At 41.4% G+C, this 23,308-nt stretch overlaps 2 protein-coding genes across 2 annotated transcripts in view; both read right to left on the bottom strand.

The window, feature by feature from the left end:
• Nucleotides 1-4,861: 4,861 nt before the first annotated feature.
• LOC107693608 (gastrula zinc finger protein XlCGF8.2DB-like) lies at nt 4,862-15,796 on the bottom strand. The gene is made up of 2 exons (XM_016493059.1): nt 15,766-15,796; nt 4,862-6,874 (listed from the first exon to the last, which is right to left on the bottom strand). Exon 2 carries the CDS (start codon nt 6,867-6,869, stop codon nt 5,754-5,756), a length of 1,116 nt encoding a protein of 371 aa, XP_016348545.1. The 5' UTR covers nt 6,870-6,874; nt 15,766-15,796; the 3' UTR covers nt 4,862-5,753.
• A 4,866-nt stretch (nt 15,797-20,662) lies between these two features.
• The window catches only part of LOC107693607 (gastrula zinc finger protein XlCGF26.1-like), a 5,747-nt gene continuing 3,101 nt past the window's right edge, over nt 20,663-23,308 (bottom strand). Inside the window, exons 3-4 of the mRNA XM_016493058.1 lie at nt 23,190-23,308; nt 20,663-22,165 (exon numbers count right to left, since the gene is read on the bottom strand). Of these exons, the coding sequence (XP_016348544.1) occupies nt 20,892-22,165; nt 23,190-23,268 (1,353 nt within the window). The 5' untranslated portion in view covers nt 23,269-23,308 and the 3' untranslated portion in view covers nt 20,663-20,891. The remainder of the gene's footprint in view (nt 22,166-23,189) is intronic.

Genomic DNA, 23,308 nt, shown 5'->3' with positions numbered 1-23,308 from the left:
TATTCCAAAATCTTTTTTTTTTTTTTTTTACAGTTTTGCAGCGAAATATTTCTTCTTTCATATGGAATAAGTCAAAACGAATGAATCAAGGTCACCTTATGAAACCAAAGTGTTTGGGGGGCCTGGCTCTGCCAAATTTTCAAACCTATTATTGGGCAGCGAACATTAGGAATCTGTTATATTGGGTGCAGCAGGATTTACAATTAAAGAAGTCTCAGTGGGTACTGATGGAAGCTGCCTCTTGTACTCCAGCAACTTTAACATCCTTACTAAGTGTACCAGTTCCCTTTAAGTATACTACTTTAATTTTTAAAAAATCCAGTTGTTAAGGATTCATGAAGGATTTGGTCTCAATTCCGTTTAGTGTTAGACCTTAAAGACCCTTGTACTATGGTGCCGTTTTTTTGCAATATTTAATTTCCACCCTCTTTGATGGATAGGGCTTTTAACACCTGGAGGGAACATGGCTTAGCTACAGTTGGTGAGCTATACATTGACAACAATTTTGCATCCTTTACACAAATTAGAGAAAAATTTGACTTACCCAGCTCCCATTATTTAGATACTTTCAGATACGGAATTTTATTCGTAAGCAGTCTTCTAACTTTCCCCTTTTGCCCACTAAAAATATACTTCATGATATATTAGGCCTGTATGCATCTTCGAAAGGGGTTATTTCTAAAATCTATACTATAATTAACACAAAACAGTCCCCGTCAATGCATCCATTGAAGGCGCTCTGGGCGGAGGAATTGAATATGACGTTTGAGGAAAATATCTGGGATCTAATTCTTGCCCATATACACTCATCTTCTATAAACGCTAGACACACACTCATTCAATTTAAGGTGGTGCACATTGTCCATCGGTCCAGAACTTAATTTAACAAAATATTTCTCTTTCTTTCTTTATTTGAATGTATAACTATGATTGCCTGTTTTTTCTTCATATGAATTAATGTATGGTTGTATGTTATATGTAGATGTGTATATCTATTATTTGTAGCATATTACTATATTTACGTTATTGTTACTTTCTGTTTGACTTAAGATGAACCAAATAAAAGCTTAAAAAAATTAATAAAAAAATAACACCTTGGGCCTACACGAGTGCAACAGAAAAACATTGTGGTAAGAGTGCTTTCCAACAAGAAGCACTTCAGAAATAGCTTAAATTGCATTTATCAGGACTCATGGTATCTTAAAAAACTAATCCAAATTGCAAACTAAATCCAACCCTGGATATTTTATATAATTTTGAAATGAGTTTGTGAACCCGCAACCTCATATTCGTATAGAATGAGATGTAAAAAACTGTGAACTGTCAAAAAGTGATAAGGTATAGCTAAGGGTGGTCCAGACCAACCATACGAAAGTATGACTTACAGAAGGTATACTTAACTAAGAATGTTTTGAGAAACATGTATTAACGATAAGGTTTAGGTAAGGTTAAGGTACAACTTAAGAACGACGTAGCATTAATAAACGTCATCTTTGTCTCATAGATCTCAGAAGCTTCATCAGGAGATTTTCTGTGTGTTTAAGATTAGAATAAAAGTCAGAGTGAGAGTTAATGGATTAGTAGAGCTGCATGATTTAGGAAGGGGAAAAAATAACTGATTTTTCTGGTTAAAATATGATTTTTAAAACCAATATGGAAAAAAAAACAAACACCAGGTTTGTTGTGCTTCTGTAACGGAGGCCAGCGAGGAGGTGCTGTGCAGGTAAACCTTGCTTCCCTGATCTCAAGAGACACGCTAGTGGCTGCAATCTTTAGCCTCCTTGTTAGTGCGTCTGCCTCCTATGCCGGAGACCCGGGTTCGAGACCCACTCGGAACGAGGTGTGGCGGTGAGGACCCGGGGGAGAGGGGTTACATTGATGCCGTGACCCGGATGGGAGTGAGGTTTTTAGGGGGTGAGTGTAACGGAGGCCAGCGAGTAGGTGCTGTGCAGGTAAACCTCACTCCCCTGATCTCAAGAGATGCGCCAATGGCTGCAGTCTTCAGCCTCCTTGTTAGTGTTTGCGCCTCCCAATGCCGGAGACCCGGGTTCGAGACCCACTCGGAATGAGAACAAGAACGAGGTGTGGCGGTGAGGACCCGGGAGAGAGGGCTTACATTGGTGCCGTGACCCAGATGGGAGTGAGTTTTAGGGGGGGTGAGTGTAACGGAGGCCAGCGAGTAGGTGCTGTGCAGGTAAACCTCACTCCCCTGATCTCAAGAGACGCGCCAGTGGCTGCAGTCTTCAGCCTCCTTGTTAGTGTTTCCGCCTCCCATGCCGGAGACCCGGGTTCGAGACCCACTCGGAATGAGAACAAGAACGAGGTGTAGCGGTGAGGACCCGGGAGAGAGGGGTTACATTGGTGCCGTGACCCAGATGGGAGTGAGGTTTTTAGGGGGGTGAGTGTAACGGAGGCCAGCAAGTAGGTGCTGTGCAGGTAAACCTCACTCCCCTGATCTCAAGAGACGTGCCAGTGGCTGCAGTCTTCAGCCTCCTTGTTAGTGTTTCCGCCTCCCATGCCGGAGACCCGGGTTCGAGACCCACTCGGAATGAGAACAAGAACGAGGTGTGGCGGTGAGGACCCGGGAGAGAGGGGTTACATTAGTGCCGTGACACAGATGGGAGTGAGTTTTAGGGGGGGTGAGTGTAACAGAGGCCAGCGAGTAGGTGCTGTGCAGGTAAACCTCACTCCCCTGATCTCAAGAGACGCACTAGCGACTGACGCTAGTGGCTGCAGTCTTTAGCCTCCTCATTAGTGCGTCCGCCTCCCATACCGGAGACCCAATCGGAGCAAGAATGAGGTGTGGCAGTGAGGACCCGGGCGAGAGGGGTTACACTTCTTTGTAGGGCTGCACAATTTGGCCCAACATTTTCTGCTATTATATTATAATAATCACTGCAAAAAATGCTTTTCTTACTTAGATTTTTTTTCTTGTTTCCAGCCAAAATATCAAAAAATTCTTAAATCAAGAAGTATTTTCTAGGAGTAAAGATTATTGTCTTGTTTTCAGAAAAAACAAGTCAAAATTAAGTGAGTTTTTCCTTAGTTTTTCCTTAGAACAAGCAAAATTATTTAGCTTGTTTCAAGCCAAAACTCACTTAATTTTGACTTGTTTTTTCTGAAAGCAACACAATAATTTTGCCCGATTGAGGACTATTTAGAGGAGTTCCTCGAGCTCTCACATCAAGTGCCCTGGAACAATGACACTCTAAAGACCGTTTTCTGGTGCGGCCTAGATGATCACCTGTATCAACAAGTTCCAGCAGGTGCTACTCCAGGTTCTTTTCAAGAATATATTGATGGTATTCTGAGGTTGTGTGGATCACCGTTTACAGTACAGGAAGCACTTCCCAAGTCCGCTGCCATGAGTAGGGTTCCTGAACCTGTTCCAGTTTTCGATTCGGAGCCCACTCCTGAGCCTATTGTCCCCATAACCTCTGCCAGGAGAAAGAGATGGAGAAAGGATAAGCTGCGAGTGTCTGTTCCAGCCCCAGAGCTCGCTCCAGTGTCGGCTCCAGCCCCAGGGCTCACTCCAGTGTGGGCTCCAGCCCCTGAATCCAGCCCGAAGAGGGCTCCTACCCCCAAGTTTGGCCCAGTGAGGGCTCCTGCCCCCGAGTTTAACCCAGTGAGGGCTCCTGTCCCCGTGTTTAGCCCAAGGAGGGCTCCAGTCCCTGAATCCCCTCCAGAGCGCACTCCTGTGCCTGCGCCTCTAGAGCCCGCTCCTCGAAAGCGCCCTCCAGAGCCCGCTCCTCGAAAGTGCCCTCCATAGCCCGCTCCTCCAGAGGGCCTTCATGACCCCGTTTTAGCCAAGATGCCCGTAATTCTCCCCAAGTATTTTTTTGAGGGGGATTATAGGGCTCCAGCCATAGAGGCCGGGGCAGGGGCTGGGGCCAAGGCCTCGGCGGCTGCTCTGTTGGCTGAAGTCTCTGGTTTGGCAGACATGACGTGAACAGGCTCTGGCATGGTGGGTACTGCAGGATTGCGGTACCTCATCTGCATTTCCCACAGTAAATGAGGAACTGCTTAGTAAGTGGGCAAAGCCCATTTTTTTGGCCCAGAGTCCATGCAACAGTGGTCTCAGGCATTAAATAGTTCCAGTGGTCAGTAAGTCCATTGCTAAAAAGTGGACCTTGAGGGTCCACCTTACAGCAAAGTCTGCAAAGCTCCTCCACATAACTCTCCAGGGATCGATCTCTCTGATACCCCTTTTCCACCAATTCAGTTTGGGTGCTGGTTCGGAGCTAGAGCCAAGTTTCAAATCGGTTCTTTGTCTTTCGACACCCAAAGCACCAGCTCCGAACCAGGAAAAGTGGTTCGTAAGTAGCACCAAAACATTGGGCTAGAAGTAAGAACTGCTTGTGTCAGGTGCTGGGGGCGGGGTTACCGTGACCAACAAAATACTTTTAACCACCATATTTGAAATAACAGCTAAACACGAACACGTTGGATTCGCTGTGTTTGGATGCTGATGTAGGTTCTTAAAGCCATGAACATCAATAGCAACGCAACATCCACCATTGTTGATGGTGTTTAGGCTTGTTCGGGATGGCTTGCCGGACCGGTCAGTGCGTGGCACCGGTGTGCCGCGGGAGCGACTGGAAGACAGACGGCTCTTTATGCTTTTGGATCATTCCCGTGGCGCTTCGGTGCCGATGCATCCTGAACAAGCCTGTTGTGTTTGGCGCTGCCGCGCTACCGTTGCTAGGGGAAATGAGACGTATTCAGATGCCGTAAGACCTGGCTCTGTGGTGGCTCTCTAGCCAGTGGAAAGGTACACCGGTTCGTAGAAGGCTCGCCAGTCGAACCAACTCTGAGCCAGCAATAGCACTGGCTCTGAACTAGCACCCGGTTCATGCTGGTGGAAAAGGGGTATAAGAGAGCTGCAAGAGCTGCACTGCTGGGTTCATTTTTAACGGTCTAGCTTTCTGTAACAAACGTTAACTGGAGACATGTTGCAGTGTGAACTTGTGTAGTATTATTTGCAGTAACGTGAATTAAACACAAACTAAACAAAGACTTGGCTTGGTAAACATGAACTAAACATGGACAGAAACAGAACTCACCAACAGTGTTACAGGCAACGAAGCTAGACAAGAGACAATAGGAACATGAGGGCTATTTATACTAACAGACTAATGACAAACAAGGAACTCCTGTGAACCATCAGTCAAAGAACCAATTAGAACATAAAACACATGACTAGAACAACCAATCAGGATATGACCCAATCACAAGGGGTGCATATGGCAGAATAACACGAGGAGTAAGGGAAGCACATGACAAATAGGAAGCATGACAGCGAGAAATACAAAATAAAAGATATGAAAATATAAACATGAAACATAACCCAAAACCATGTGACAGAATTAAACAAGAAATGATGTAACATTTCCGCAATATTTACAGCTAGTCTATTCGCACGCGAATAGCATTACCTGAGATAATTTTCCTTTTTACTGAAGGTAAAAGTCACCTAAATATTTACTGATATTATCCATAATGATTACTGAGATGGCACATTCAGATGGGACTAAAATCACTGAGAAGCTCTGGTTATATTTACTCTATCCCACCACTCCATGTAAAACTAATCCTGTCCAAATAGGTTTTAACAAAGAACACAATCAGGGTCTCACATTTACACAACTTTTAAATTTTTATCTGTAAGTGTGATGTTTTAATTAGACTGATCACAATTTAATTGTCTTTCTTCAGAGTGAATGCGCAGATGATTGTTGAAATTGCCATTTTCATCAGTGTGGCAAGGTTTGGATTTTCTTTCCAGAATGAGCTTTCGTTTCGTGTCGTTTCAGGTTTGTGTGATACGAGAAACTCTTTTCACACTGAACACACTTGTAAGGCTTCTCTCCAATGTGAACTCTCATGTGAATCTTAAGGTTTCCTTTAACCGTGAAGCTCTTTCCACACTCTTGGCAGGTGAAAGGCTTCTCTCCTGTGTGAATTCTCATGTGATTCTCAAAGTTTGCTCTCTGTGAGAAACTCTTTCCACACTGGTGACATATAAAACAGTTCTCCCCTGAGTGAATCCTCATGTGAAGATCAAGGTGTGCTTTATATATGAAACTCTTTTCACACTGATCACAAACAAACGGCTTCTCTCCAGTGTGAACTGTCATGTGGGCATTAAGGTACTTTTTCTGATTAAAACGCTTTCCACAGTGACAGCATATGAATGGCTTCTCTCCAGTGTGAACTCTCATGTGAATTTTAAGATTTTCTTTTCGTGTGAAGCTTTTCCCACACAGTTTGCAGGTGAAAGGCTTCTCTCCGGTGTGAATTCTCATGTGAATTTCAAGATTTTCTTTTTGCGTGAAGCTTTTCCCACACAGTTTGCAGGTGTAAGGCTTCTCTCCGGTGTGAACTCTCATGTGAATTTTAAGAGTTTCTTTTCGTGTGAAGCTCTTCCCACACAGTTTGCAGGTGTAAGGCTTCTCTCCGTTGTGTTTTCTCATGTGAATTTTAAGATTTTCTTTTCGCGTGAAACTCTTCCCACACAGTTTGCAGGTGTAAGACGTCTCTCCAGTGTGAACTGTCATGTGGGCATTAAGGGTATTTTTCTGTGTAAATCTCTTTCCACGCTGAGAGCATATGAAAGCCTTCTCTCCAGCATGGATTTTCATGTGAATGTTAAGATTTCCTTTTAGTGAGAACCCCTTCCCACAGTGTTGGCAGGTGAAAGGGCTCTCTCCAGTGTGAACTTTCATCTGGACTTCAAAGTTTCTAGTTTCTGTTTTATGAGTCTTTGAGTAACTAAAAGATTTCACCCCAACCATGAAATCATGACATTTCTCATACTGATCTTTCTCTTCCATTTTATTCAGCTCTTGACTCTCTTCTTTCAGCGCCATCAGGTCTAGGGTGAACAGAAACAAGAACAAGTTAACACCAGTTTAATGACACAAACAACAGACGGGACATCAATTCCAACAAGTATGCTAGATCCTATACACAACAAACAACTTAAAATAGGTGTAACCTGTAATCTCAAAACCTCTTAGGGTGAGCATAAGTGCCATTTTTCCCGAACACATCCTTGCCAGGATTTGTTTTGGCTTTGTTTTCCTGTTTTCATACTTGCTGAAGGTAATGATCGAAAAGTAGTTTGATCAATAACATGCAGGCATTGTACATAATGGATCAATCATGGTGTGTGAGAAGGTGGGATCTATGGTCAAAGCGATGCAAATACGAGTACATACTAGGTGTGTTCAGCTTAAAGCGGCGCGGCTCAGACCAATCAGTGTTTGACATCAAAAGTACCTCGAGAGCGTTTTGAAAGCATTAGGAACTGTCTGTATGGTACTTTGATGTCATACACCGATCGGTCTGCACATGCAAATAAAGCCAAAATCTAGATATTTTAGGCAATATAGAAATCCTGGCCAGGACGCATCCGGGAAAAATGGCACATATGGTCACCCTAAAATCTCTTCAATATTCTTAACTCTTTGCTTCTTTAGGAAATGTCCAAAATACTCTCAAGCTGAAAGTTATCAAAGCCCTTATAGTCCCTCATTAACACCTCACACGTCTGCGACGCATTACGGCTCCAACAAGGTTTAGTTCCATCCTCCACATGGCGCCAACTCACACCAGAAGCGTTTTAGAAGCAAAGCATCTGAATTTGCGAGACCACATGATTTGCCTGTCCGACATGGTTTTTCTTGATTTTTGGGGTTCTACCATGGGTAAGTTGGCTAAATGGTAATGTTTTATGTTATGTTTAATTGTGTTTATTGTTGTGTTTATTGCAATGCCCTACTTTGTTGTGCTGTAGATTACAGTTAATACACTTCAAAGTCCAGTTATGAACCACAAGGATAAAATATGTTTAGCTGTGTTTTAGTCATTTAAAAAAACACCCTTAATTATCTTGTATCTGTATTTCAAATTCAGTCCCTGTGAGCAGGAGGAGAACACTGGCATTTGTTCTCCTACTGAAAAGTCTACAGAGGGGCAGAGGGAGAATGAGATGGTATTGGGTGCATCCGCTCAACCAAAGAAGGAGACAACAAGTTAATTTTCATCATCTTGTGGCTGAACTGAGGCTGGACAGCCAACGGCATCATCAGTGTAGAGCAGAGGGATGAGGAACCGGAGAGAAAACTGAACTGAACAAAACAACAGCAGGTAAGCACACCAATGATCTGACAAAAGACAATAGCAAACACTCCACATATATAGCAGTCCTGACGAGCTTCAGGTGTACTGAACTGATTAGCTCGGCGGCTGAGAAGCATTGCCCCAGCAATGAGCTCCGCCAACACGTGACAAGGAGAGACAAACAAAACAAACAGGAATGAACGCACAGACCTGTGAACCGTGACTGTACTCCTCCTCCTAAGAGAGAAGAGCCTATCAGAGGTGCCTACCTGTCGATTGTAATCATTGATAAGGGAGTGAAGCAGTATGTCCCTTGCGGGAACCCAACTTCTCTCCTCCAGACCGTAACCTTCCCAGTAGAGGTCTTCACGGGTCCACTTGGATCCGAAAACCCGAGGTCCGACCCAAGACCCGAGCGGGTTCGTGTCCAAAATTTCTACGAGTGCCTCGGACACGGGTCGCATTCGGTATTAGCGGCCTCGGGTCTTGGGTAATTTAAAATAAATGTGCTTTTTTTCTTTGTGTGCAGAAGCCTTTAAATAAATGCAGGCGGGTCAGACTCGGGTCTAATTTCATCGGGTCTGTCACGGGTCGGGTTTTTCTTTTTTTTTAAATAATTTATGCACGTCGGGTTTGGGCAAGAAGTGATTCGTGTCGGGTACAGTCCACCAAATACTGGAATGCTCCCTTCCGTCTCGAGTCCACAATACGTCTGACTGAATAAGCGGGTTCCCCATCTATGAGACGCGGCGGTGGGGGAACCGGAGCAGGCGGATTAACAGGGGAATGAAAAACAGGTTTTAATTTGGAAACATGAGAAACAAAATGGATTCTCCTGTACGCTGGAGGAAGGTTTGAGGCGGACTGCCACTGGACTAAGAATTTTGGTGACAGTGAATGGGCCAATCAATTTGGGAGCAAGCTTATTACAATAAGAGCGGAGAGGAATATTTTTGGAAGAAAGCCACACTTTTTGACCAACGACGTAGACGGGGGGCTTCGACCGGTAGCGATCAGTCTGAGCCTTAGTGCGCGCACCCACCTGAAGGAGAGCCTGTCTGGCTTTCCCCCAGGTGCGGCGGCACCTCTGGACAAATGCGTGGGCAGAGGGAAACGCAACTTCAGATTCCAGACTAGGAAAAATTGGTGGCTGGTAACCTAAACTACACTCAAACGGAGATAGGCCCGTAGATGACACTGGTAATGAGTTGTGTGCATACTCCACCCATGAAAGTTGCTGGTTCCAGGAGGACAGGTTCTGAGAGACCAAACATCACAACACCCGCTCCAGATCTTGATTGGCCTTCTCTGTCTGACCGTTGCTCTTAGGGTGAAAACCAGAGAAAAGACCAACACTCGCCCCGAGCAGCTTACAAAATTTCGCAGAGGAATGAAATGGGCCGCCATCGAGAACTGGTCCACTACGGTCAGAACCACCGTGTTGCCCTGAGTGGGGGGAGTGCCGTAACAAAATCGAGCGAAATGTGGGACCAGGGTCTCGAAGGGACTGACAGCGGCTGAAGGAGTCCAGCAGGGCATCGATTGGAAATAACATATTTACAAAAATGTGAGGGGTGTACTCACTTCTGTGAGATACTGTAAGTGCCCTAGCAGGACAATATGGCACAAGAAGTTCAGAGATATAACTTGGTGCACAACCAGACAATGCCTTATAAACAAACAGAAGAATTTTAAAATCAACCCTGAATTTAACGGGAAGCCAATGAAGGGATGATAAAACAGGGGAAATGTAATCCCTCTTTTTAGACCCAGTCAAAAGTCTTGCCGCAGCATACAGCTTGCAATCGTGACAATGAAGATTGAGAGTAATAAAGAGAGTTACAATAATCCAATCGAGATGTAACAAGTGCATGAATCACAACTTCCATATCCTTCCTTGAAAGAAGATGCTTCAACTTTGCAATAGATCTCATATGGAAAAAACTTGCTCTAATAACAGCACTAATTTGTTTATCAAAAAATAGAGAAGAGTCAAAAATCACTCCAAGGTTTTTGATTTGTTTGCGTACATTAGTTAAAAGAGGAGCAGGAGACGAGTGTGCAGGACAACCTAATATTAAAACCTCAGTTTTATCCTCATTCAACTGCAGGAAATTATTAGACATCCATGTCTTAATATCATGTAAACATTTCAATAACACATCAAATGAAACAGCAGTATCAAGCCTTACTGGTAGATAAAACTGAGAATCATCCGCGTAACAATGATATGAAATACTGTATTTTTGAAAAATGTGGACCAGGAGAAGCATATAAAGGGAAAACAGTAAAGATCCCAAAATGGATCCCTGGGGCACTCCACACAAGACAGGTGCAGAGGATTAGAAAAAAATTCCTAAATTTACAGAAAAATCCTGCTCTCGAGATACGAGGCAAACCACTTTAATGCAGTGCCTCAAATACCTACCATACATTCAAGTCGATCAAGAAGAATGCTATGGACAATGGTGTCAAATGCAACCAACACAACACAAGCACCTGAATCTAGAGAAAGCAGCATGTCATTTGTAACTCTAAATAGAACTGACTCAGTACTGTGTAATGATCTAAAACCAGACTGAAACTTATCTAAAACACTAAAGGAATCCAAAAAAAGACTGAAGTTATAAAAACACTTTCTCCAAACGCTTGCTGATAAAAAGCAACTTAGAAATTGGCCGAGAGTTACAGCACATTGCTGGGTCAAGCTGAGGTTTTTTCAGTAGAGGTTGCACAACTACATGTTTAAAACTGGCTGGAACAACACCTTTGGCTAAAGAGTTGTTCACTATAGCTGTTACAATAGGACTAATAGCAGGAAAAACATCTTTAAAAAGACGTGCAGGAATAATATTTAACTTAGAACCAGAACACTTCATAGTAGAAACAATATCATCTAGCTGATGTGATAAAACAAGTTGAAATATTCGATATTGACCTAGCATTCACTAAGGCCATCTTAGCAGTAGTAGTGCAGGTTGACCGCCGAGAGCTGAGGTAATAATAATACATTTTATTTATAACGCACTTTATATTTCAACAAAATCCCAAAGTGCTACACTTAAAAAAAAAAAGAAGTGTTTATTAAAATAACAAAAGAACACAGAAAAAAAAAATCAAGCAAAAGCTCTACTAAAAAGGTGGGTTTTAAGGCCACATTTAAAAGCATCCACAGACTGTGGTGTCCTCAGATGGTCCGGGAGAGCATTCCACAGACTGGGAGCGGCTGAGCAGAAAGCCCGATCTCCCATAGTACGGAGCTTGGTCCTAGGAGGTTTCAGGAGAAATGCTGAAACAGAACGGAGGGTACGTGTAGAGCATTGTGGAGTGAGGAGTTCCTTGAGGTGGGGGGGCGGGGGCGTCACCATGGACACACTAGTGGGTGAGGAGGGAAACCTTGTACTCAGTCCTGAATGAGACAGGGAGCCAATGGAGCGATTTAAGGATGGGAGTCATATGTTCATTTTTGCGCACCCTCATCAGGATCCTAGCATTTTTTGAGAAGTGGTCTGATGACAGCAGTTTTCAATGCAGATGGAACATTGCCAGCCTGGAGGGAGTGATTGATGACCTTAGTGATCAGGGGACTTTAGATATAAAATCTTCAGAGGTTAGATTTTACCAATGATGTGGGAAAGGGGTCCAGGGCACAGGTGGATGGTTTCATCTTTCTAATAATGTTCTCAACCACTTGCTGTGAGATGTCAGAGAAACAGCAGAGAGGTTGGGAAATCCCAGGCTGTGGGTTGAAAGTCGGGACAGACAGGACATGGGAGCTGGATAGGACGAAGCGGATGTTATCTACTTTTTTCCTGAAAAAAGTGATAAAGTTGTTACACCTCTCCTCTGTAGCTCCTGAATGACAATGAGTTTGTGGTTTAAGGATGTAATTGATAGTTGAAAAAAGTTGCTTGGAGTTACCAGGGCTATTGTTAATGATATTGGAGTAGAACTGTGACCGTGCATCTCTCAAAGACCTCACATAGGTCTTCTGATGCTCTCTGTAGGCTTGCCTGTGAACAGTAAGTCCTGAAGCCATAAAGTGACGCTCAAGGACACGCCCAGCTGTCTTCATCTTTCGCAGTTCACAGGTGTACCAGGGAGCTGAGCGCAAAAAGGTGACAGTTCTAGTTCTGATAGGAGCGTGGAAATCTAAGAGACTGCTCAGAGATTGGTTGTAAAAATCAACCGACTCAGTGGCTGAGGAGAAATCAACAGAAGAGAGATGCTGGAGGTCTATGGTCAAAGTGTCTAGGTTGATCTTTTTCAGGTCCCCGAAACAGATTTAAAGCTTATCTTTAGTGTAGAAAGAGGGGAGTGGCAGCTACATTGAGATGGCCTTGTGGTCAGATACACCCAGTTCATACACCATAAGGTTACTAATAGGGGCTAAGTTTGAAATGACAAGGTCCAGTATGTGGCCCATGAAATGTGTGGGGACATCAACATGTTGTTGGAGGTTGAGACAGTCCAGTAGTTGCATAAACTCAGCTGCAAAGTGGCAGGAGGGAGTGTCTACATGAATATTAAAATCTCCAAATATTATAATGTTATCAGAAATTGTGCAGAGTGTTGTAAGTAGATCGTGCATCTCTGAATAAAAACCTGAGTTTTGTTTAGGGGGCCAATAGATGAGAAGTATTGTCATGGGGAAAGGGGATTTACACTTAAATGCAAGGCATTCAAAAGAAGACAATGCAGGCAGGGGGAGGAGGGACAATTCCAAATTCTGTCTGTGTATTACAGCTAAGCCACCACCACGACCAGTGCTGCGGGCTTTCTCCAGGTAGCTGTAACCAGGGGGACATGCGTCATTTAACGCTGAGTAGACCTCAGGCTGGTGCCATGTTTCTGTAATACACAAAGTCTAATCCCTTATCCATGATGTGGTCTTGTATAAAAGATGATTTATTTGTGAGGGATTGTGTATTAAAAAGTTATATTTTAAGCGTTAATGAGGTAGTGAATCTCTGTAGAGGCCATAATACACTGGAATTCACTCCACATTTTCTGTCCTGCCTGATGTGCAGGGACCTCGTGATGTTTTCCATAAAGTCCAGCTTTGCATGCAAAGATCTCACGGTGTTTCCCGTGTTACTAACATCAAGAGCGACACTGCTCATGACGCGGCAGTCGTGCAACAGTAGTCCAGATGGATGGAATGGCTGAAGCAGAGCAGTCATGCTGATGGTAAACAAACTTACGAAGGGAACTTCTGTGGATATAAGACAGTCGTCACAGAAGTCCAAGTTCTTTGATAACTGCAATGCACGTTGGAATGGTGCGGTTGTTGAGAGTCAGCAGTTGCGGAAGGGAATACTTGAGCTTCATGCCGATCGCCAAAAAAGCTCGCAGTAGCAACGCTAAAAGACAGAAAAAATCCAGGTGTTCACCCACTGATAGCGAAAAATGACCAACAATCAACCGATGTTGGCGGGGATAACAGTAGATGAGTAGACAGCCTTCAGTTCAATGATAATCCATGCAAAAAACTGTTAAAACAGAGAAAACGGCCAAAAACAACAAGTGCCAACGTCCTTTAACTTCAATTTAAAACAATCCGTGCAAAAAACGGTTAAAAACTATTAAAACAAAGAAATTGTGACAACAGAGCAGCGGCGAACAACAGCGTCCTCTCCAGCCAAGTTGGTGAGCTTTTATGGTGCAATTATAATTTCTGTTTGAGCAAAGTGATATTTCCAAAATTGATGCTCCGACTCTTACCATTTGATCCGATGGAAGAGCGGCGATATGACGACCAAATGACTGGGATATAATCATTATCCTGCGATGGAGTCACAGACCTCACAAGGCAATCACGGCGTGATCCTCGATAGATGTACCTGGGGTGGCGTGTAATTCCCAGTGCGGCATAGCAGTTGTATATTTCGCCGGGAAGACGGTAGAACGAATTTAGTCTCTGTAAATCCAATGAAGAGTATTTATGCACCATGCTCGGAAAGCAGTTCACACCGGGATCGAAAAACAGATCCCACTTCGAATAGCAAACAGTAAAACTCCAGCAAACCAGTGCACAGATGATATAGCACCACATTTCAAACTGGATTTAGTTCTCCACGTTGAAGTTCATTCAGAAGTTCATTCAGATCCACAGTCCACGCACCGTAACAGGGCAGGCAATGGAATAATGCTCCACAAAAATCAGATGACAGTACAAAGTAAAATAAAATAAAATAACATAAAATACCGGAGAGCAGCAGCAGCCAAACACGCCAGCGTTCACTCGAACCGGAAGTTCGTGCATCACAAAACGTGCATCACACGGCTCCGGGGCTTGAATAAAGGCCTCCTGGAGCGAATCCATGCTTTTTTGTAAGAAAAATATCCATATTTTAAACGTAATAAACACTTTTCTCTCACTTCTGCTGACTGTTGTATGCAGAAGCCATTCCGGCGGATGACGTAGGACGTATGAGCCTCTGAGATATGCTAGTCTCGCGAGTTTGTTTACAGGAGCAAAGGAGGCAAAGTTTCCTTACTTTAGCAAAGGAAAACCCGTCTCCACTTGGCTTATATCGAAATCCTCCGACATTTTTCTTTACAAATCCTCGTTTTGTACTTCTAATTCGTGATTCGTTTTTCTCTCTCCGCACTCGTCACTAATCACGCAACGCCAGCATCCTACGTCATCCACCGGAACGGCTTCCGCTTATGACAGATGGAGGAAGTGATAGAAAAGTGTTTATTACATTTGAAATATGGATATTTTTCTTACTAAAGCGCATGGATTCACTACAGGAGGTCTTTATTCATCCCCCGGAGCCGTGTGAGGCACGTTTTATTATGGATGCGCTCACTTCATTGGATGTGTTTTTGACTGTGGTAAAGAAACACCCGCCGACTGCAATGATAATGCTTGGAATAGCCAGGACAATTTTTAATATAACTCCCGATTGGATTTGTCTTACAGAAGAAAGTCATATACACCTAGGATGGCTTGAGGGTGAGTAAATAACAGGCTAATTTTCATTTTTGGGTGAACTAACCCTTTAAGACACACTTAACATAGTGACTATGTTTAAGCAACTGGCCCCTGGTTATGAGCAGTGGGTCTGTTCTGATAGTTACAACTTTTTTCTTAACAGGTCCTTTCCTGGACTGTTTGCAAATTGTAGAGGCAAACGACGCTTCACAGGAACATGTCCTGTGCCTGTTAAAAAAAAACTTTTAAAGTCAATTTCCACCTATTACCGTGAGAGATCCCTTAGTGGTCCAGAGCAACTCCTTCATACACAGGCTGGATTGGGATGCAGGACTGCTATTTTAGATGAGAACATGACTCACAGACAGGCTGAATCAAAATGTAAATCCACTGTCTGTCAGTAGGTGGCGCTTAAGGAACAGCAGAAATAGAGCTGTTTCCCCGGTAACCTGTGCTACCTGTCTAGTGCTGCTCTTAGAAACACTATGTGTTAAGGCCTTTTCACACGGGACGCGGCAGTCATGAGTGTCTAGATCATTTTCAGTAGGAGACATGCGGAAATCGGCAAAACACAGGCAATTTAGGCCCTTTCACACAGTATGCCTGGAAATAATGTTTGCAAGATACCAATTTGATCGAATTTTAGGTAATTTTAGAATGACAAAAAAAACTGTAAAGTTCATCGAATGAAGACCAACCTGTTTGTTCCTCAGTATCTTCATGTTTGACTCTGAATGCTTCTTCAATCTTCACGTCTTCACTCTCCACTTTAATAAACGCCATCTTTATAATAGTGTCACGTGGATCTCAGTTGCTTCATCAGGAGTTTCTCTGTGTTTAAGATGAGAATAATTAATAGAAAGAAAGATAAATGCACACTAAATCTCTGGGTGTGTCTCAATCAGCTCTCTAGTTCAGTAGTCAGCACACTAGTAAGGGAGTCAGTCAGAGTGAGAGTTAATGGACTTAAATGACCTGATTAGACAAAAACACTCAAAACTAGCACTGCAAATGATTAAAAGGACACCGATTATACAGACATTTCATATATAGTCATTTACATTTGGTATGTATTGATTTCTAGATTATATTTAATAGATTACACTTTCATGAAAAAAGATGAAGGATCAGCAAATGAAACGTTGACCACAGATATGAATTACGTGAATGACGGAATAATCAGCAATATGCATTGACGCAAATAACTTTTTTTGAATGTTTCATTGATGTAACATGACACTGAGTTGTTAAAGAAAAGCAACTAGCTCCTACTCATGACCAGCTTGTAACCAACTCAGGAACAGCTTAAACCATCTCAAACCACGCTGCCATGCTTCAAAAATACCTAACCAGGGTATGCTGGTTTTTCGACAGGGTAGAGATATTATTGTGTGAACCGATTAATCGGGGTTTTTGAACCGGTTCAATGAGCCGAACTGTCCTAAAGAACCGGTTTGCCAAAATGAATCGGACTTTGCATCACTAGTAGGTGATTCGATCAGCTCTCTCTCCAGTGTTAGGATGCAGAGATTCGGATCAGTGTCATCACAGTTTTGCTATCTAATGTTTACTCATCGTTAAACGTTTTGGAAAATTTGTCTTTGTTTTGAGAACTGAATGGATAGTTTGGGAAATTGGGCCAACTGAATCAGTTACATTGTGCTAGCAAATGAGAAAAACTACAATGCGATTAGATTCTTACCTAACACTTCTATTAGTTTCGTGATCAGGATCTTCTTATTGATTTCATGTTATTGTTTCGTCAGATGGCAAAAGGCCTATATCAATGATGAAAGTGGAGTGGGCCTCATGCTCGCTTATGAATGCAGAAATTGCAACATGTGTAGGGTATTATGCTGGTCCCTAAATGTTCTTTCCCAACGAAGTGCCCTTCTTATTATCTGCACTCCGATCTCCATGGGGTTTTCCAAAAATGTTCAAGCCATCGCTACAAACTATAAAGGGTTAACTGTGATGCGTCAGATTCATGTCACTTTACTCACAGTTGACTGGTGAGTAAACCAACCCAACTCTGCTCAAACTAAGCGCAAACTTACCTGGCTAAAAAACCAAAACCAGCTTTCTGCAACGGGCCTCAGGTGTCGTCAACGAGCTGTGGTTCCAGCGCTTACAAACAATTAATCATTTTCACAAGCATTTGATTCAATTGAATCTCAACTGGTTTTTAAAAAGTTCTGTTCTCTATCATTACTTGTTTATGATGAAATGAGATTCGTCTTTTGTTACTCATGCTTTACTCATAAACTGTTCATTAATGTTATTAGATAGATTATAACATTACATTAAAACATTTAATTCATTTCAAAGTTCTCTATAAAACTGTCTTAATGGGTTGTATTGATTTAAACTCTTTAAAAGATTAAAAAACAAACCTTTCTTCAGCAGAATCACAGATGCAAAAGCGTGGCGCAGGCTTATGACATCACATTGCTACACCAAAATAAGAGTCCCGTTCACAAGCTAAAAATAATAGAAATTCACACACAGCAACCACATTTAAATGATAAAGGATTGTTTCAAAGGATAATAGATTTTTACTAAAGCTTCTGGCTCTAAATGTAAGCAAGTGTGAAGTGATCACAATTATAATACGACTACAGAGCAGTTGTGATATTCTCAATCATTAATAAAATCAAGTATCTTGATCTCCATACTAGTTTAATTTAAAGCATTTATAATGTAAAGTTAAATATTAAGTTTGTGGTTGCAGAGAGATCTACTGTGTAATTGATTAAATAAAATGTTATTATGATATAGCCATCCGATTCCATCTGTTTCTCCACAGAATACAAGGGAAATAAATGAAATCAAGCGTGAACTTTCTGTTAAAGTGCATTATATTAAAGAATGGTGACTGAAAAGGATTGTGTTGATGGTGGGTTTAAAGCAATTGATTTTGACTGTCTGCCACACGAAATGAAATATGAAATATTGACAGGCCGTCAAACAAAGAAATCATGAACACATACACAAACAAGAGGACCAATTAAAAATTTAAAACATTTTATTTCATTTTCGAAGCTGAGACCTAGTCTTAACACTTAGGTACCTTTATGAAAAAGCCCTTAAAGCAACTCTTTTTTTCGTTTTGAATGTGTCAAAATTGACAGAATGACATAATTTTACTCTTATTCCTAGACTTAAGTGTTAATAACTAAGGACTAAGTGTAACTGGTGTTGTCTGCGTTGTTTTTGATGGAATAAAAAGACACCAGCTGACGGTTCGACTCTTCATTTAATCTCTGATAAAAGATAACAGTCTTTATGATGTGAATTTTTTGTCTTATTCTCACTTACAGGGTTCTCGATCATGGTGGCATTCAGTGGAAAGGTGTGCATCCACATATAATTTAGAGACTCCTTGAGAAGCTGAAGACAACTGCAGGCCAAAACCTCACTAGTGGTCCAAGATATTTGGGGAGAAAGATTTGAAGCCATGGGTGTCCCAGGATTGTGTAAGTTTCATAAAAAAATAAAAATAAAAAGCTGAAAAAATATTGATTGATGGTCAGGACACAGACGAAGTAGATCGAGTCCATCAACACCCTCAAAGCTTCACAGTCTTTACCTCTTCATGGGTTTAACATTTAAATGCTGTTTAGTGTCTGATTATCACGTTATTTTATGTGTAAACAATGCTTCCTTTGCTTGCTTCCACTTCTTCAGCTGTGTTCTTGGATCTGGAGATTCAGTACTCTTTCAGAACATGGATTGCTGGTCATTTTTAGTCAACGGCGGGGAAAGAGTTAAGTAGATTTTAAGTAAATTAACTTGTACATTACCAGTGCACAAAAAAAAATTTATTCATAAAATTCTTCTAAACTCATAATTAGGAAAATGTTTTGTTTATAAATCAGTTTTCAAACAATGTAAGTTTATAAGACAGTATATAAATAAACAACTACAAGCAAAGTATACTTAAAATTATCATTTTCAGTATATCTTCATCAAAAGATCGAGTACAAGTATAGGCCAAATATACTTGGACTTTTCTGTCAGTATAAATCACTTGTAAGTGTAATTTTATTTATATTTCTGTTAAGCACACAAAAAGTAAACAAAGTATACTTTCTCATTTTTATGATGTTGCTAAAAAAGAACATTATTTTGTGTATTTGGTGTAATGAAATGTGTTTATGCGGTTTAAAGTAAAAAAAAAAACATTATTTTCCACAGACTGTACATTATTGTTTCTCCTCTATGCCCCGCCTTTCTGAAACACGTCGATTTTTACAAAGCTCATCGGTCTGAAAAGCAAGGTGTGCTGTGATTGGCCAGCTATCCAGTGCGTTGTGATTGGCCGAATACCTCAAGTGTGTGACGGAAATGTTACGCCCCTCACCATACTGTGATGATGCCCTGTCAAAAACATTAAAACCCATTACAAACGAGGCATTCGTTGCATCCCTCAGCAACAATACTACGGCGAGAATAAAAGTTGCGCCTTCTTTCTTTGCGTGAACATTTGGGCGGTGTTATGCAAATCTTCCCACACAGTGACGTAGACATGTGGGGGCGTGCTTAACACTAGAACTACCGGAATTCTATAACTACTAGAATGGCCTTAGCGGTCATTCTGACCGTTCATACTAGACTGAACTTAATGCCATTTTTGTCATTTCATATTTACATTCGAAGCTTCTTTTGAGGTTTTACAATGAAGCTTTGAATGTCTGTTGTCATATTTTATAACGTCATCACCCTAAAAAATACGGATGAATTGGAAACAATTCTATGCAGCCACCACTGGAATCGTGATCCATGAATAAATGGATCTGTTATGATAGTATAGGTAATAATAAACATCGTCACTGTAGCTAAAAAAAAAAGCCTAATTAGTTTGTTTTATTTCACAATATCAGTCTTGTTGGGGCTAAAATTAGCCTATATGCATTAGCTATATCATTACACTAGCATAAAAATAATAATAGCCATTATTATTATTATGGATATTTTGTCATAACAGTGAAGTAGGCTATTATTGATAACAGCCAGGCTATAGTCTTCCAGCCTAACTGGAACCGTGGCAGATTGAATGACAGCAGTTGTTGTATTGGAGGTGTCCACCCGGCTTTTTTACAAACAGGAATTTTAGCTTAGCAATAGAATATAAAAACAACTAGAACAAAAGTTGCTAGGCAACAGTGACGCGCATCTTTAACCGGAGGAAAAAGTCGCAAAAGCAGAAATTATACGCCGTCTGTAATGCGAACGGTCAATCTGACCGCTTTGGCCATTCAAGGTAGAAATACTCAGAACTCTTTTGTGTTTTGTAATTTTAATGAAATGTTATAATAAAATATACACACATTTAGGAAAAGTCAGGGTATTATAGTTATATGGGTTTTATTTCAACGAAGTTATTACATTTTAAAATGTAAAAACGGTCAAAATGACTGCCTTGGTAGTTCTAGTGTTAAACGAGGCGTTTTAGGAGGGCGTGGACGAGTCTTAACTTTTATAAAGAATATCTCTTTGGGTTTGAGACTTTAGTCTTTACAACTTCAGGGATCTTACCTATTCACGAACAGCTTGTAACACTCCAAAGACAAAGGAAAACTTGAAATCGCATCATGTGACCCCTTTAAAAGAGTATACCAACAGCACACTTGAATAAACTTCTTTTTGTAAGGGGACTCTTTAACTCTTTTTAAAGAACACTAACACGGTCTCACATTTACATGACTTTCCATTTGTAAGTCTAAGTTTGATGTTTTTATTACACTGATCACAACTTAATTGTCTTTCTCCAGAGTGAATGCAACAGTGACTGTTGAAATTGCTCCTTTTCCTAAACCTCTCGTCACACTGAGGAAAACAGCAATTTCTCTCCAGAGTGAGTTTGCAAATGCCGTTTCAGTTCTGTGTGATATGTGAAACTGTTTTCACACCGAGGACACTTATAAGGCTTCTCTCCAGTGTGAACTCTGATGTGAGTCTTAAGGTTTCCTTTATTTGTGAAGCTCTTTCCACAATCAGGGCAGGTGTAAGGCTTCTCTCCAGTATGAAGTCTCATGTGATACTCAAAGTGTCCTTTAACTGTGAAACTCCTTCCACACTGAGTGCAGGAGAAAGGTTTCTCTCCAGTGTGAACTCTCATGTGATTCTCAAAGTTCACTCTTTGTTTGAAACTCTTTCCACAGTGATGGCACATGAAAAGCTTCACTCCGGCGTGAGTTTTTACATGATTCTCAAGGTGATTCCTGTCTGGGAAACTCGTTCCACACAGATGACAAATAAAACAGTCCTCTCCTGAGTGAATCCTCATGTGATGATTCAGGCTTTCTTTATATCTGAAATTCTTTCCACAGTGATCACAAACAAACGGCTTTTCACCAGTGTGAACTCTCATGTGAATCTTAAGGATTGCTTTGATTTTGTAGCTCTTCCCACACAGTTTGCAGGAGTAAGGCTTCTCTCCAGTGTGAATTTTTATGTGGGCATCAAGTTCTTTTTTCTGCTTAAAACTCTTTGCACACTGAGAGCAGATGAACAACCTCTTGCCGGTGTGATCTTGCATGTGAACTTCAAGATGTCTGTTTAGCGAGAAGCTCTTTCCACACTGAGAGCATATAAACGGCCTCTCCCCGGTGTGGATTCTCATGTGAATTTTAAGATTTCCTTTTACTGAGAAGCTCTTCCCGCACTGCTGGCAGGGGTAAGGCTTCTCTCCAGTGTGGATTCTCATGTGAATATTAAGACTTTCTTTTCGTGAGAAAGCATTCCCACACAGTTCGCAGGAGTAAGGTTTCTCTCCAGTGTGAATGCTCATGTGGGCACTAAGAGTTTTTTTCAGTGTAAAACTCTTTCCACATTGAGGGCATATGAACGGCTTCTCTCCACTGTGGATTTTTAAGTGGATTTTAAGGCTTTGTTTTCGACTGAAACTCTTTCCACACTGCTGGCAGCTAAAATGACTCTCTTCAGTGTGAACTTCAAGGTTCCTAGTTTCTGTTTTATGAGTCTGTGAGAAACTAAAAGATTTTTCCCCAGTCATAAAGTCATGACTTTTCTCATACTGATTTTTCTCTTCCATTTTATTCAGATCTTGATACTCCTCTTTCAGCGGCATCAGGTCTAGGGTGAACAGAAACAAAAAACAAGTTAACACCAGTTTTGTGGTACAAAGACGTGGAAACATTTAGAAAGTAAAACATCAAATCCAACAACACGCATGCTAGATCTTGTACCCAGCAAACAACTAAAAAAGGTGTAGCCCGTGATCTCAGAACCTCTTGTCAATATTGTTCATTCTTGGCTTTCTTTAGGACACTACCCAAATACTTCCAAGCTGGCAGCTATCAAACCCTTTATAAAAACCTACAGTAGAGCACTGGATTGGGATCCCGCTGGTCCCTACACAAATCCAGCGGGAGCAGGCAGAACTGGGAGATCAAATATATACCGCGGGTCCCAGGATTTAAGAATGGAGTCAACATATATATTAACGTCTTCAATTTACATGACAAAACGCAGACAAAATAGAGCTAAGGGCAAGAAAACTGTAATGGAAAAGGAAAATAATAGTCCTCTTACCCTGTTTATTTCAGTATATAAAGTGGGTCAAATGACTAAAATAATTGCAAAATTGCATAAAAGTCTACAAGACAGTAAATTAGAAAATACCCAGTTTATAAGAAATAAATGGGAAATGGAGGGAAACTTTGAAATCCTAGAAGACGTTTGGAAAAGTATTCTTAAATCACAGTGGAAGACGAGATACTCCTCAATCTCGAGAGAATTTGGTTGAAAAATATCACCAGATTTTTCTTCACCCCTGAGCAAAATAGATACCGAAGCAAAAATGCAATCTGTTGGCGAATGTTTGGCTCAAATGAAGCCTATCATAGTCATATATTCAGATATACAGGCAACAGTTTGTAGAAATTGGTGAACATAAATCTTAATAGTGTACCACAAGGATCGGTCTTAGGTCCAATACTGTTTATAATCTATATCAATGACATGTGCAGAGTATCAGATAAACTAAAATGTATTTTATTTGTGGACGGCACAAATATTCTCTGTTCTGGGGATCATTTACAGAATAATCGCGCCAGAGAAACATGACTGAAGAAAGACTTTAAGAATGAAAACCAACCTGTTTGTTCCTCAGTATCTTCATGTTTGAAAGCTTCTTCAATCCTCACGTCTTCACTCTCCTCTTTAATAAACGCCATCTTTATAACAGTGTCTCGAGGATCTCCGTCGCTTCAGCAG

Source organism: Sinocyclocheilus anshuiensis, unplaced genomic scaffold (assembly GCF_001515605.1).
Source record: "Sinocyclocheilus anshuiensis isolate Anshui unplaced genomic scaffold, SAMN03320099.WGS_v1.1 scaffold1942, whole genome shotgun sequence".
NCBI classification, from domain to species: Eukaryota; Metazoa; Chordata; class Actinopteri; order Cypriniformes; family Cyprinidae; genus Sinocyclocheilus; species Sinocyclocheilus anshuiensis.
The sequence above is the reverse complement of the archived record's forward strand: the minus strand, read 5'-3'. Positions and strand labels throughout refer to the sequence as shown.